Here is a 14,535-nt window from a genome sequence, read left to right as displayed (position 1 = left end):
ATGTAATGCATGCGCTAGCTCGGATCTCTGCTCAGGCCCAGGTGAAGTGAGTCCCATTCAGAGGCCTCCCTCTGTCGTCTTGTGGTAAAACCCTTTGGTAGAAAAACAGCGACTTTGAAATCCATTATGGAGCATCCAGGGAGGTTGAAGTGGTCCCCTGTGGGTTTGTCTGTATTCCAGGATGTCAGATTTGTGTCCATACATCCTCTGGTGCAGCTCCAATGCATTACACGGACAGCTTCCCCTCCTTTGATATTTGTAGGGATGGGACACCTCCAAGCTGGTTTGCTTCATTAACTAGTCATACTAGTGACAGGTAACTCCTGCCCCGCCCAGCTCCCTGGGTTCTGTTTTCCACTCTGTTCATCTGAGCAAGTGGCTTTGACCTAATACATTTGTTAAGAGTCTATGGAGCTACAGGACCATTTGTGCTTTCTCTCCCCGCACAGCCAGGCAGAGGCAGAAGAAGAGCAAAGCCAGACAGGAATAACGGAAATGCAGAAGGCTCTGGAGGTGCATTAGTGAATTGAAAGAGTCGGCAAGGTGCCAATACACAGAGCCAGTGCCACACCCTGCACTTGTGCCTTGGGACTGGCGTGCACATGCCAGGGCGTGCGTGGGAGTGGGTGGAATAGAAGGGGACTGGGCTGTGCCTGCAGGAGGAAAACAAGCACCATGTGGGATTCTCCAGGGGGCGTGTTTTGCTGTTTGTGGCCCTGGGGGCACATTTCCAGCCATAGACAGTGCTAACTTACTCAGCCCTGCATCTCCTCTCTCCCTTTATAGCTGCTTGATTCCTTTAGCCTGGTGCTGGCTCTAGGGAGACTGGAGTGAAGAATTTTGAGCCTGGTGGCAGTTGCACAGTGCAGGGACTGCTGGGGTTAAGGACCTTCCGTCCGAGAGACATTACACATTTTCCAGTCGAAGGCTGCTGGCAAACAGCAGCTGAGTTTCTATTTGCAGGACGCGCTAAAACTGTTCTCTTGCTCGTGTCGCCCGAGGGCAGGGAAGAGCTGCTGCACGGAGTTTAAATATGTTCTATAGATGTGCCTCGTGACAGCGGTCATCCGCCACCCTTTTCTCAGCAGGTAATGGGGCCTCTGGGGAGCGCCAGCACAGCCCTCAGTAGAACAATGGGCACAAAGGAGCGGGCTGGCTGGGGCGAGGCTGGGGCATCTTCAGCTAGCGGTTTTCATGGATGTAATAGCTGCAGAAGCAGAAGCGGACTGCTCTGAATCCCAGTGAAGCTCTGATGTGGACGTATATAGGGCACGGCCGCTTCTAGTTCTCAGAGCTGCAGGTTGGGCGTTGCTTCAGGTAGATGTGGATCTGCTAACTGGGATTCAGCTCCTCGCTGAGAACGGATGTGGTATGTGTTGCACTCAAACTTTGTACCCGGTGCTTTGTGCCTTTGACGTGTTGTGAACTGGCTGGGGCTTGAAGCCACCAAAGAGGCAACGTGTTCCCAGAGTTCGGAGCAGCGATGCTTTAAATCAAAAGGGAGGCTCTTCAGTTTTCAGGTCTGTTTCCTTGTTTCTGCTCTGGTTCTGGTTCTGATCTCCGAGGGACGAGCCCGGTTCATGCCTGGTAGCCTTGCAAACTGAGCTGAATGTTCCCTCCTTCCGCAGGATTGGGGGAAAAAAAGGTGACCCAGTCGAGGGGGAAGCAGGCCGGGGTTCTCAGGGAGTGCAGTGGGCTCTTAGGAGAAACCATCCTGTTCCAAAAGCAGCATTTACAACGTGAGCTGCGAACAATGCTGCTCAGAAAGGGCAGACGTGGGTGTGATTTAGCAGCCAGCTTTAAACTGACCAGTTCGGCTAACTCCCCCCGGGAACAGAGCGGCGGGCGTCTGCTTTACTCATTCAGCTGGGAGCGAAGTGGGGGTGAGGAAGCTGGCTGCAGCAGGGCTCCATTTCCTGGGCTAGTGTGTAATGGCACATGGGGGGATTTCTTGCTCCCAGCTCCTGGTATGTGTCTGTGATTGCCAGGAATGTGCTGCCTGCTGTCAAAACTCTGCCTGTTGGTGCTGAGATGGTGTGTTGTCTGCTTGGGTGAATTCCTTTGCTTTGGGGTTTCCAGCTCCTGTTGGCCCAGCATACCGCCCTGTGAAATCCACCACCCTGACCTCCCAGTCTGTGAAAGTGGGGTGTGAGTCTCTGAGAGGGTTTCATAGCTCTTGGACGCTTGCTGCTTGGTTCAGTGGTATCTGGGACGCTCCATCTCCTGGGCTGCAGATGGGTTTGCCAGTCAGGGAGGTGAGGGAGTCATGGGCTGTGTCTCATGCGCTGGTCTAGGCTGGGATGCGCTGCCCTTGCGATCCTCTCGACCTGTAGGTCAGTGCGGTGGGAGCACAGGTGATGGGCACTCAGCCGTAGGGCTTGGAGCCTGGCTTCTCTCAGGGCACGGGCGCCAGGTGAGGGGTGGAGATAGTTCCCAGATTAAAACCAGTCACCGTGGTCACTGAAGAGTAAAGCGAAGCTGAAAGGAAATGGCTGAGAGATGGAGCGGGGTGGCCTGAGTGGTGTAATGTCTGCCTGTCGCCCAGCAAAGGGCATTAGCAAACTGATCTGGCTTGTTTGCATCGAGCCGTTTGCATTATTCCATTCCATCAGCAATGCCTCTCCTGATGGGACAGCATTTGCATGGGACCCCGGCCTTTCAGGACAGGTGGGTGGCAGCGCTGGGCGCAAGGGCTGTCCCCGTTCTCCTCGTGGCTCTGCTCTCTCTCAGGTTGAGGAACATACAGGATCTACCCAGGAAAATCAAAGGCAGGGCCCTCTTCCTCAGGGCTCGGGGAATGTCTGTTGTTGCTGCTTGGTTGCCACCATCTCCAAGATGCCATGGCTATGGGAAAGCATGTTATCCTGGAGGCGAGCAACCAACCCGGTTTGCAGATCATTTCTAGAGGGCGCGGAGCCTGGTCCTTTTTGCAGACATGCTGCAGTGAGGGCTGTGTGATGCCCTGTTAAGACTTAAGCTTTCCAGAGCTATCAATTGGGAATGACAGTAACAAAGTAATGGGATTACTCCAGGCTGCTGCCATAGGATAATTTCCTCTGGGGAATGCCTCTGTCTCTTTCCAGGGCTTGGAGACGTTTCAGGCGGGGCTGGCTTTTGGTTGCATTTGTTTCTGAGGATCCAGATGGTTACAATAGCAGGTGCTCTCATCACGTACGCATGCCCCTAGAGCGCCCTCCCAGCTGGGTGGACAGTCCGCAGGTGCCAATTGTAGGGCCCAGCTGGTGCTGCTCTTACGTTTATTGTCCTTCACCAGGTCAGGAGGTAGAGTGTTGTGTCGATTCAATAGCTGAGCTGCAGGAGGCTCTGAGACCCCCTGTGAATGGAGCTGGTGCCTCACACTGGCCTGTGCAGAGGCGAGTCTGCTATTGTGGCCCTGCACAGGAGCCGCCCCTCAGCTCTCCCAGTGGAATCCAGCGCCGGGCGGCTCCGGATGAGCAGCCCAAGGGGCTCCAAGGCATCCATTTTCCTTCACCCCTGTCATGCCCATCACCACAGTGGAGGCCCTCCATGGCCTGGGCTGTCCCAGTCAGTCAGTGCTCCGTGCACAGAATGAGGCGGGTTGCAGGAGGAGGAGCGGCCACACATGGGAATTTATTGCAGAGTTCGGTAGGTACTAGATGCTGCGTTGGCCTAATTCATATGGGGGTTCCAGGTGGGGGCCAAGTGCTTCCCTGGCCTGGACTGGGGGGGGTGGGGCAGGTGCTTGTGTCGGCCTGCGCAGCTCCAGCAGGGTTCTGCAGCAAAAGTCGCATGCCCAGTCCATCCCTGTGGCTGCTGGGGGTACTTCCCAGCCCCAAGAGGATAGGGTAGTCTGGGTGGCAAGGCCTCCCCTCTGAATCACAGCTCTAGATAACTTGCACCCAAGTGGTGCAGTGCTGTGAGGCCCTGGGGAAGAGCCGGAGGATGGGAAGAAAGCAAACGTGCCTTTTGTGTGACCCTGCTGGCAGCAGAGCCAGCCGCAGCCAGAGCCAGGTTCAGTATTTAGGGGCATCGACACAACACAGAACCAGCCTGAGCCCCCACTCAGTAACATATGAATTCACACACCGCACACCACTTCTGGTGACACTTCCCCACTCGCAAGCTCCGAGTCTAGGCATTGAAAAGAAGCTCTCCGTAAAAGGAGGGACGTAACTGGGCATTAATTTGGGAAAACGCTGCAAACAGGGCTCGTAAATGATGTGTAAGGTAGGCTGGGCAGCGTCCTTTCCCCTTTTAGGCTTTTAAGTCTTTACAACTTCAATGTCCTTTTCATGAGTCTTTTCTGCACCCGACTCCCAGTTGCTGTCTGGTCAGCGCAGACCCAGAGTCCAGTGGTGAATCTGCAGCCTTCACCTTGGACCTGGGTGGTGGTGGGAGGGGTAAAGAGGTACCTCACTCACTCCCCTGCGTGGGCACTTCCCCTTTCTGCCAGCCACCCTGCTGGCCACCTGCTCACCACTCCCGCTGCACCTCTCTCTCAGCTGCCCTGCTTGCCGTCCTTCTCACCTCGCCACACCTCTCCACCGGCTGCTCTCCTCACCACTCCTCATGCTCCCCGTGCCTCTCCAGCAGCTCCTTTACTGGCTCTGTCACCTTCTGCTGCCACCAACCTCAGTGTTGTGACCCCTGCACATCAGCCTCGAGGCCATTTCCAGCCCTTTGCAGGCTAGGCAGAACACTATCCCAGCTCAAGCATTTATAGCAGACAAGGGGGGCTCAGGGCGGGGTGTGGGGGGTGCAGGAGATAGGGTTGGGGGTGTGGAAAGGCTCAGGGCAGTGCGTTGGTGTGTGGGAGGTGCAGGAGTCAGGGCTGGGGCGGAGGAGGGGCTCGGGGCAGGAGTCAGGGCTGGGGCGGAGGAGGGGCTCGGGGCAGGAGTCAGGGCTGGGGCGGAGGAGGGGCTCGGGGCAGGAGTGAGGGCTGGGGCGGAGGAGGGGCTCGGGGCAGGAGTGAGGGCTGGGGCGGAGGAGGGGCTCGGGGCAGGAGTCAGGGCTTGGGCGGAGGAAGGGCTCGGGGCAGGAGTCAGGGCTGGGGCGGAGGAGGGGCTCGGGGCAGGAGTCAGGGCTGGGGCGGAGGAGGGGCTCGGGGCAGGAGTCAGGGCTGGGGCGGAGGAGGGGCTCGGGGCAGGAGTCAGGGCTGGGGCGGAGGAGGGGCTCGGGGCAGGAGTCAGGGCTGGGGCGGAGGAGGGGCTCGGGGCAGGAGTCAGGGCTGGGGCGGAGGAAGGGCTCGGGGCAGGAGTCAGGGCTGGGGCGGAGGAGGGGCTCGGGGCAGGAGTCAGGGCTGGGGCGGAGGAGGGGCTCGGGGCAGGAGTCAGGGCTGGGGCGGAGGAGGGGCTCGGGGCAGGAGTCAGGGCTGCGGGGGAGGAGGGGCTCGGGGCAGGAGTCAGGGCTGGGGCGGAGGAGGGGCTCGGGGCAGGAGTCAGGGCTGCGGGGGAGGACGGGCTCCTGGCAGAGGGCTCTGAGGCGGGGTAGGGCTTGCAGGTTTTGAAAACTACACTCATTTAAATAAGGCGTGATGCTTTCCTTTTATTTTCCAAGCCCTGACCCCACCTCTTCGCTGGCTTAAGGAACACCTTACTGAGCAAGGCCAGTACCTCTGCTGGTAAAGAGTTTAAAGGGGGGAACAGGACAGCTTGAGGAAATGGGGCTCATCTGTCCCGTTCCAGCCCAGGTGCTGGCAGCTGGGCCAATGAAGAGGGTGGGGCAGCATGTGGGGGACGAGAGGGGGCTAGGGGAGATCCTGGGGTTCCGTCAGGAAGAGCAGAGAGAAGATGGTTCCCAGGAGAGGGAGGAGGGCAGGAGAGCAGCAAGCGGGGTTCTGACTGGAGACACCAGGCCAGAGCGCTGCAGCTGGAGGGCCAGAGAGGGCTGCAAGAAGGCAGCTGCAGAGGGGCTGACCCACTGGTGTCTCCATGACACAGCTGTGTAGCAGAGGACGTATGAGAGGCACCCTGCAGAGATCCATGGGTGCTGTGGCGGGGGAGCGCCAGGTTGTGCCCCACAAGAAAAGGTGTGCGAGTGTGCTGGGTGGGTCAGAAGGCAACTGTTGGAGTCCATGTCTGGCAGAAGACCCCCGAATGGTGGGAGCAGAGCCAGGGGTTTAAAGGTCACTTGCACAGAGTTGATGTGGACACTTGTGGCACAGTTGGTTTGGGACTTTTGTGCTGTGTTTTGGCTCATAAATTCTTGATGAGCAGAAAATCTGCTCATGTGAACTTGCAGGGCTGCCGCAAGGAGCCCCCTGCGAGGAGGCGGCTTGTTTGCAGCGGGTAATGTAATTAATACCAGTCAACGTGATTTATGGAAGAATGGATCATGTCAGACTAACTTGTCATCCTGTTTTGTGATGTGCTGGGTGATCAAAGTAATGTAGGTGTAATAGACTTAAACTTCTGTAAGGCGCTGGACTTGGTACTGTGTGACAGGATTGGAATGATCTCACATTCACATATTAAATGGATTACAAATGGTCTAACTAATGGGTCTCAAAATGTAATTATAAACAGGGACTCATCACTGAGTGGGTGTGTTCCCAGTGGGCCCTAGGAGGGATCAGTTCCTGGCCCCATGCTAATTTACATTTTTATCAATGACCTGGAATAGAGTATAACATTATCCCTGAGAAAGTCTGCAGGAGACGCAAAAATTGGCGGCACAGTGAGTAATGGAGAGAGTGGGTGACTGATGCAGAGCGATCTGGATCCCTTGACACACTGGAAGTAAGCAAACAACAACCCTTGTAATGCAGCTAGATGTGGATGTAGCAAACTCGGAACAGGGGACATCAGCCATACTTGCAGAGCTGGGGGCTCTTCTGGGAAAAAGTGACTCTGAAAAAGATTTGGGCAAAATGGTGAATAATCAGCTCCCAGTGTGGTGGTGTGGCCAGACAGGCTAACCAGTCCTGGGGTGCACCCCCAGGGAATCTTGAGTAGGAGTCAAGACAGTTTTTTGACCATCAGTAGAGTTCTGTGTCCAGTTCCTCTGGGGCTTACCTCCAGCCCTACAGGGAACACTAGGGCTGGGGTTGAGATTTAACCCTCTGATGGATGTTTCCAGCTTGATATGGAAAACCTGCCATGTGGTGCTGGGGGCAGGCAAGGTCTGTTCATATCCTGTTCGCAGCAGACCCTTTGATTGAATTTGCACAGAAATTTAATTTAATCCAAAAATGTTTCTTGACTTAAAGGAGCTTGTTCATTTCCTGTTGGCCCTTATCTGATGCAGGCATCCAACAGTATTAAATGCAGGAACTGATCAAACAGACAGCCTTCAGGTGCAAGCAGAGCCTGGAATGGGGCTTGATAAGAATCAAGACATAAGTCACCTGCATAGGTTTCCCGTCATTATTTCATGAAGCGACAATACTAATGAATCGATACAAAGGCTTGAGCTGGCACAATTGCTGGAGGAGAGCAGGGGAACTACACAGTCAGTTTGGAAGCATCAAACATTTGTACAAGAAATTGCCCTGGAGCTTCTGGAAATGAGTGTCTGGAGCATTTTAGCTCCAGGTCTCTGGTTTTACACCAGTACTATTCAAAACTTAATATGGTGACACTTGTCTGGGGTGTTCCAGAGAACACCTGCACAATTGACTCTCTGGGCTTGTCTGTAGAGTATTTGAAGGTGTAGACAGACTCCAGATGGTGTTGATCTCACGAGTGTGAATAACAAGAGTAGTGAAGCCACAGCTGGAGCACTGGTGGTGGCCACTCAGATGTTTTGTGAAGGTGGCGTTAGCATGGTCCTGCTGCCTCACTGTGGTTGTTACTTGAGCTGACTTTGATCTAGTTCTGTCTGCATGTGCTGCAGTGTAGACACACCTTGTGTTCGCCAGCTGCAGCAGAGAGGCCAGGGAGTGGCCAGGTGTGTCCGCTCAGTTCCCCAGGCTGTCCTTGGTCTGGAGAGAAGCAGGCTAGCAGTGTACCTCCTCTGGATAAAGAGGATTTCAGGCCAGTCCATCAGTAACTGCCCTTCCTTTCTCACAAAAGCAAGGCCTTTGATCAGCTTGTTGCAGGTAGTTACCAGAGCAGCAGTAACACTGCTTGAGAGACTCCAGCGTGGGAGCGCCAACCTTCGAGCAGACTGGCAGGAACTAGGCCACAACCCTCCCATTGGTTGTGAGTGTTACACTGAGATTTCACCAACCAATTATCCTCAGGCACCAGACCAGCCTAAACCTGGGCTCCCAGACGGCCCCCTTGGGCACCACCCAACTCAGCCTGCTGGGGTGAGAGATGGTCCTTACATCACTAATCGCAGCAGTATTCTGGTAACTCTCAGTACCAAAGGACCAGTCACTTATCCCAGGTTGCACCTCATGTTGAACCAAAGACAAGGCTCGTAGCCAACCCTATAACAACCTACCCAACGATAATGAACTAGGAAAGGGGCACGCGAGAGTTATTTGCAGAGGTGCACAAGGGAGTTGCAATCTTCAGTTTCAAAGGGTAATAAAAATTTCTGCAGCCGGCAAGCTCTAGATGTCCTTTGGCAGGAATCCAGGCTAGGCAGCTGGGGATCTCTCACTTTTGCCTAGAAGCATTTTGCTTTCCAGAGTCTCTCTGGGAGCTGGGCCATGACTTCTGCGGGAGGGCTGGGCCCTAAGCAGTCCTGGCCTGCTCGGCATTGGTCTGTCCCATGTTCCCTGTGTCCCAGGCATTGCTGCGATCCCCTTCTAGGGGGCAACCATCCTAGAGCCAGCTGGGGACTTGTGCAGGTAGGTGCCATTTTGGTTTACCTCTCGCTGTGGAGCTGATGAAGCAGCCACAAAGTGCTTCTTCTGCCCACAGATCCCGTCTGCGTGGGTAGATCATCGCTCACCATCAGATTTCTTATTCAACAGTCAAACTGCTGCCAGGACCGGGCAAACCCAGGGTTGTTTAGGGACGCTGGCCACTCTTCTGCAAGATGTCTGAGGGGTGCACTGAGGCTAGCCTGTGGGTGCATGAGAGGGCCCCAAATGTTCTCAAAACCCGGGCGCTTCTAGGACAGTGCCTGCAGTCTGCGCAGAGGCCAGGGCCCCAGGGGCATTGCCCAGCCCGGGCAGCAGTTTCATTGTGGCGTGTGAAATCCGACAGTGAGCGATAATCCATACAAATTGGATCTGTGGGCAGAAGGCACACTCAGCGGGTGGTCTCTTAGCACCGCAGGGAGGTTAAGAATTCCCCAGGGCTGGGAGAGCCTGTGCCCAGGGAACTGCTGCTGCTCCCTGTCACTTTCACCACTGCCTTTTTTTTTTTGACTTCCTGAAGAAAACAGAGCCACGTAGTAGCAGCACGGCCGCAGGGGGAGACTCGGAGCCCCAGGAGAGCGGCAGGCCGTGCCCGCCCAGGCTGGTTGAGCCTCGGGAGCCAGCACTTCCCGTTTGCGTTTTGTTCCTGTGGCACAGGAGGGGCAGGAAGCCGGACGAGTGTGTCTGGTTTCACTGCCGGCTTTGGCTGGCTGCAGCCAGGCTCCTGGTGCACAGAGCTGGGCCCAGCTCCCCAGGATTTGCACAGCGGGGCTGGAATGCTGTGCGGAGTAAGGAAGATGCCCTTGGGATCAGGCTCTGGCTGAGTCCTTGTGTGCCTGGAATCTGTGCCGCGTGCCTGGAGCCACACTGCACTGAGGCGGCCTGGCCTGGCCTGGCCATCTGCGCTCGCCAGGGCCGCTGCCTCCTCGGTACCACAGGCTGCTGGAGTGTGCAGCTCTCTGCATGGGGCTGCAGTGCCCTGGGCTCCCTGAGTGACAAGTGCTCCTGGGGCTGGTGTCTGTCTGGTCCCCTGGCACTTTGTGGGGAACTGTCGCAGGGCTCTGGGTCAGGTGGACCCTGCCCGGAGACATGAGCCCATGGGACAGACTGGAGCTGGTGGGAGGCCCTGGGTTCTAGGTGGGTTCAGCAGCGGCCCCTCCAGAACCCCATTTCCAGGCGGGCTACCGGCCCATGCAGGCTGCCAGTAGGGGTCCCTGGCTCGCTTGAGGGCTCACACCAGCCATCGTCTGCTCCTCCTCCTTCACACTGCTTGTCTCTCCCTCACCCAGGAGGGAGATAGCTCAGTGGTTTGCATGTGGGCTGTGAAAACCCAGGGTTGTGAGCTCAACCCTTGAGAGGGCTGGCTGGGGCAAATAGACTTTTTTCTTTTTTTTTTTTTTAAAAAAAAAACAAACCTGCCAGGGATGGTGCTTGGTCCAGCCATGAGGGCAGGGGTCTGGACTTGATGACCTCTCAAGGTTCCTTCTCCCCAGCAGGGGTGGTGTTGGGGTTCCAGCTGGGATGAGGATGACAAAGCAGCGTGCACTGGTGATCGAGACTGGAAGGACATTGCTCCTAACTCCCCTTGACGCAGAGCCTGCTGGGGGATGTTTTTGTCCTCTCCTTGCTTATTGTTGTCCTCGTTTTGTCCTGTCTTTCCCTAGCAGATGCTCGAGACGGACTCTGAGGAGCCGAGGGTGATGCCCTCTGAAGAGAAGGTGGCAGAGGGTGATGCTCCCCCGTCCCAAGGAGGGGCGGCAAAGGGGCTGGTGAAGAAGGCCATCCCAGCTGCCCTGCTGGAGGAGAAGGAGGTGGGGGTTGTGTCCGAGTGTGTGGAGGAACAGCCTGACTCCAGCCCGGCCTTTGTGATCCCGGAACTGCGGCTGGACGGCTGCAGCCAGAGCACGGTGAGCGTGGCCGACAGCCTGAGCAATGGGGACGAGGAGGAGGAGGAGGACGACGAGGACGAGGAGGAGGAGGAGGAGGAGGAAGAGAACAGTGACCAGCACTTCCTGGAGGGCAGCGAGTTCAAACGTTGCAGCATGGTGGAGCCATCGCATTGTGCCCAGGCCTACACCCTGAGCGTGCAGGGCTCCCTGCGACGCCGCACGCACAGTGAGGGCAGCCTGCTGCAGGAGGCCAAGGGCCACTGCTTCACCTCTGACACTACCCTCAACTGCCTGGACAGCCCAGGCTCCCCGACCCGCTGGGCGCTGCCCTCGCCCCGCACCCTCAAGAAGGAGCTCACTAAGAATGGGGGCTCCATCCACCAGCTCAGCCTCCTCTTCTCCGGGCACAGGAAGGTATGTGAGCTCTCATTCCCACCCTGGGCCGGAGCTGCCATTCCTCGCCACGGGTGGGCTTGGCTGGAGGTTCACCTCCACTCCCTTGAGCCAGAGCGAGAAGCAGGAAGACCCATCTTCTCTGCCCCACACTTCAGTGCTCCCACTGCCTCTGCCAGGCTGGTGGTGACCCCTCTCCTAGCTACGGGAAACCAGAGGGCCCAGCCTGGAGCCCTGTTTCCCCAGCGGGTGGGGCGTGCCCGGCACAGGAAGGGCGACGGTGGCACCAGCTGATCATAGAGTCATACACTCCTAAGGCTGGAAGGGACCTCAGGAGGTCATCTAGTCCAGCCCCCTGCTCAAAGCAGGATCAACCCCAACTAAATCATCCCAGCCAGGGCTTTGTCAAGCTGGGACTTAAAAACCTCTAGGGATGGAGATTGCACCACCTCTCTAGGCAACGCATTCCAGTGCTTCCCCACCCTCCTGGGGAAGTCGTTTTTCCTAATATCCAACCTACACCTCCCTCTGTAACTCCGTGTTCTGCCATCTGACACCACTGAGAACAGTTTCTCACCCTCCTCTTCAGAGCTCCCCTTCAGGAAGCTGAAGGCTGCTATCAAATCACCCCTCAGTCTTCTCTTCTGTAAACTAAACAAGCCCCTCCCCTCAATGGCTTCCTCCCCAGCTGGGTGTCTAGTGTTCAGCCCTGCGCTCACAGTGATGGGGGAAGGGGCCACCCTCTGGGCGCATCCAGCCAGTGCTCTGCTCCGTGCTGCTTGAATGGGCACTTCGTGGGGGCTGCACAGCAGCAACCGGGGCCCTGGCAGAGCTGTGTGGGGAACCCAGGGCAAGGATAGTGGGGTCTGAGTCCAGCATCAGCAACCCCCATCGCACACTTGCCCAGTCCCTGGCAATGCACTGCAGACCCCAGCACAGGAGCCTGGGACATCCCATCCTGCCAGCCCTCTGTGAGGCTCAGGGGGGTCACGTGGGGTGCGGCTAGTGAGTGGAGTACAGTCGAGGGGAGATGCGGGGAAGTGACATTCGGGCTACGGAGTTACATGCCTGGCCTGGGGAACAGCTGCTGCACAGCCTGCAGTAGCCCCATGCTTCCTGTGGGACCTGCGGGGGCTCTGGCCGGCTCCCCAAGCTGCTAGCTTGACACTCTCCCGTTGGCACAGAGAATTCAGCAGTGGGTGAGGCCCATCTCCAGCTGGGATGTTGGCCAGAGACTGACTCTTGCTCCCCACTGGGGGAGCCACCCTTCTGAGCGGGGTCTGACTAAGCCGGGGCTCAGCCAGAACGCTGCTGCTGGAGGGAGTCGCGTGCCTTGTGTTAGGGGAAGTGCATACAGGTGTTACAAAGGCGGAGAGACACCCAGAGCCCTCGTAGCCACTTGCTGGGGGATATCTCCTGCCCCCTGCAGCAAACGTGCCTGGGGGGTGTGAGTGACTCGAAAGCTCGTGTAAGCTGCGCATGGCCTGCCCTCCAGTGGTAATCCTGCTCACAGTACTACTTCGGACAGAAGTGCCTCTTGGACTACACTATCCAGAATCCTCTGCTGTGGGAGGGTGGCTGAGTCTCTGGCTGCCCCTTGCTCCCCAAAACCACAATGTGCTCTCTTCCTCCAGCTCTCTCCAGGCACAGGGCCCAGGTCCCTTTGAACCCTCGTGTGTGGCTGGCGTCCCCTCGCACTCGCGCTCCCTCCTTCCCGGTGCTTGTTGGGTGGGAGCTGTGAGACACATGGGGCTGAGATTCGGCTGCCGGCTGCCTTTTGTCTCCCTGCGGAAGCCGAGGCTTTCTGACAATGGAAGGAAACGCTCCCCGGGCTGCATTCGCCAGCCGGGCCGTAGCAGAGGGCGGCATTGTTCCAGGCTGATAAACGCCGGAAGCGCGGAGCTTAGAATGGAAGGAAGTCTGGGGCTGCTGGGCTAGGGAGCAGGTTCCCACGGCAGGGCCGGGTGATGGGTTCCTGAAAAACTGGGGCCACGGGCCCTGCTCCGAGGGGGCAGCTCCTGGGGCGCAGCCTCCATGGCACAGCCGTCCTTTTCGTCAGTGCAGACCTGGGAGTCGCAGAGGTTTGCAGTTTTCTGCAGACAGCCCCTCCCACACACCACCCACCCCAGCTTGGAACCCCCTCCTTCACCATAAACCCCATCTTTAGCCCCGTGCAGCCGTGCCCCTCCCATACCCCAGCCCCTGCCCCAGCCGGCTGAAAGGGGCCAACCGGGGGGGTGAACATGACTGGGGGTGGATCGTGTGAGTGGGCGGCGGGGCCTCGGAGAAGAGGGACGGGGGGTGTGGGGACAGAGGCCTGTTGCCGGGGAGAGATCTGGTAAGTGGTGACTGATGGCAGAATAAGGAGCAATGGTCTGAACTCACAGAGGGAGAGGAATAGGTTGGACATTAGGAAAAACTGTTTCCCCAGGCGGGTGGTGAAGCACTGGAATGTGTTACTGAGAGAGGTGGTGGAATCTCCATCCCTGGAGGTTTTCAAGTCCCAGCTTGACAAGGTCCTGGCTGGGATGACTTAGTTGGGGTTGGTCCTGCTTGGGGCAGGGGGCTGGGCTAGACGACCTCCTGAGGTCCCTTTTAGCCCTAGGAGTCTATGATTGTGTGATAAGGTTGCCAACTTCCTAATTGCAGAAAACCAAACCCTCTTGCCCTGCTCCCCTTCTCTGAGTCCCCGCCACGCACTGACTGTCTGCCCTCAGTCATGCTCATCCACCGTGGGCCAGGCTTGGGCCCACCAGGCTGGAGCAGGGCTTTGGGTACCGGTGGGGTGAGGGTTCCGTGGGGCCACGGCCGAGGGGTTTGGTGTGCAAAGGTTGGAGTATGAGAAGTGTGTGGGCTGGGCTGAGGGGTTTATACTGCAGGGGATTCTAGGCCGGCAGCAGGGTTGGGGTGCAGGAGGTTCTAGGCTGTGGCAGAGGGATTTGATGCAGGGGGTTCTAGGCTGTGGTGGAGGGGTTGGGTGCAGGTGTTCTAGGCTGTGTCATAGGGGTTTGGGTGCAGGGGGTTCTAGGCTGTGGCAGAGGGATTTGATGCAGGGGGTTCTAGGCTGTGTCATAGGGGTTGGGGTGCAGGGGTTCTAGGCTGTGTCAGGGGTTGGGGTGCAGGGGGTTCTAGGCTGTGGTGGAGGGGTTGGGGTGCAGGGGCTCTGAGCTGGGGCAGCGGTTGGGGTGTGACTGGGAGGGAATGGAGGCTCTGGGTGGCACGTGCCTCAGGCAGCTCCGGAGAACCAGCTACACGTCTCGTCAGCTCCTGGGCGCAGGCATGGTCAGGGACTCTGGGCTGCACATGTGCCATCACACACAGCTGCTGCCCCCACAGCTCCCCTTAATGGCAGTTCCCAGCCAATGGGTGCTAAGGAGCTGGTGCTCCCAGCAGGGGCAGTGGGCAGAGTTCCTGTGGCTGCCCCATACTAGAGCCAGAGCAATGTGTTGCCACTTCCCTGGGAGCCTGGCTGTGCTGCCAGCCGGACTCGTCGTGGTGCTGTCTGGAGCTGCCAGG

The 14,535-nt window shown here is 57.6% G+C and overlaps 1 protein-coding gene across 8 annotated transcripts in view; it reads left to right on the top strand.

The window, feature by feature from the left end:
- RGS3 (regulator of G protein signaling 3) overlaps positions 1 to 14,535 on the top strand; it is a 141,114-nt gene that overhangs the window by 116,246 nt on the left and 10,333 nt on the right. For 5 of the 8 annotated variants that reach the window (XM_075015581.1, XM_075015578.1, XM_075015584.1 and 2 more), the window contains one exon: positions 10,402 to 11,040. In XM_075015581.1, coding sequence (XP_074871682.1) covers positions 10,402 to 11,040 — 639 coding nt within the window. Of the gene's footprint in view, positions 1 to 8,399; positions 8,723 to 10,401; positions 11,041 to 14,535 lie in introns of those variants that run through there. The other 3 variants (XM_075015579.1, XM_075015583.1, XM_075015585.1) reach the window with 2 other exon arrangements.

Source organism: Carettochelys insculpta, chromosome 21 (assembly GCF_033958435.1).
Source record: "Carettochelys insculpta isolate YL-2023 chromosome 21, ASM3395843v1, whole genome shotgun sequence".
Classification (NCBI taxonomy): Eukaryota; Metazoa; Chordata; order Testudines; family Carettochelyidae; genus Carettochelys; species Carettochelys insculpta.
This window is presented reverse-complemented; position numbering and strand designations above follow the sequence as displayed.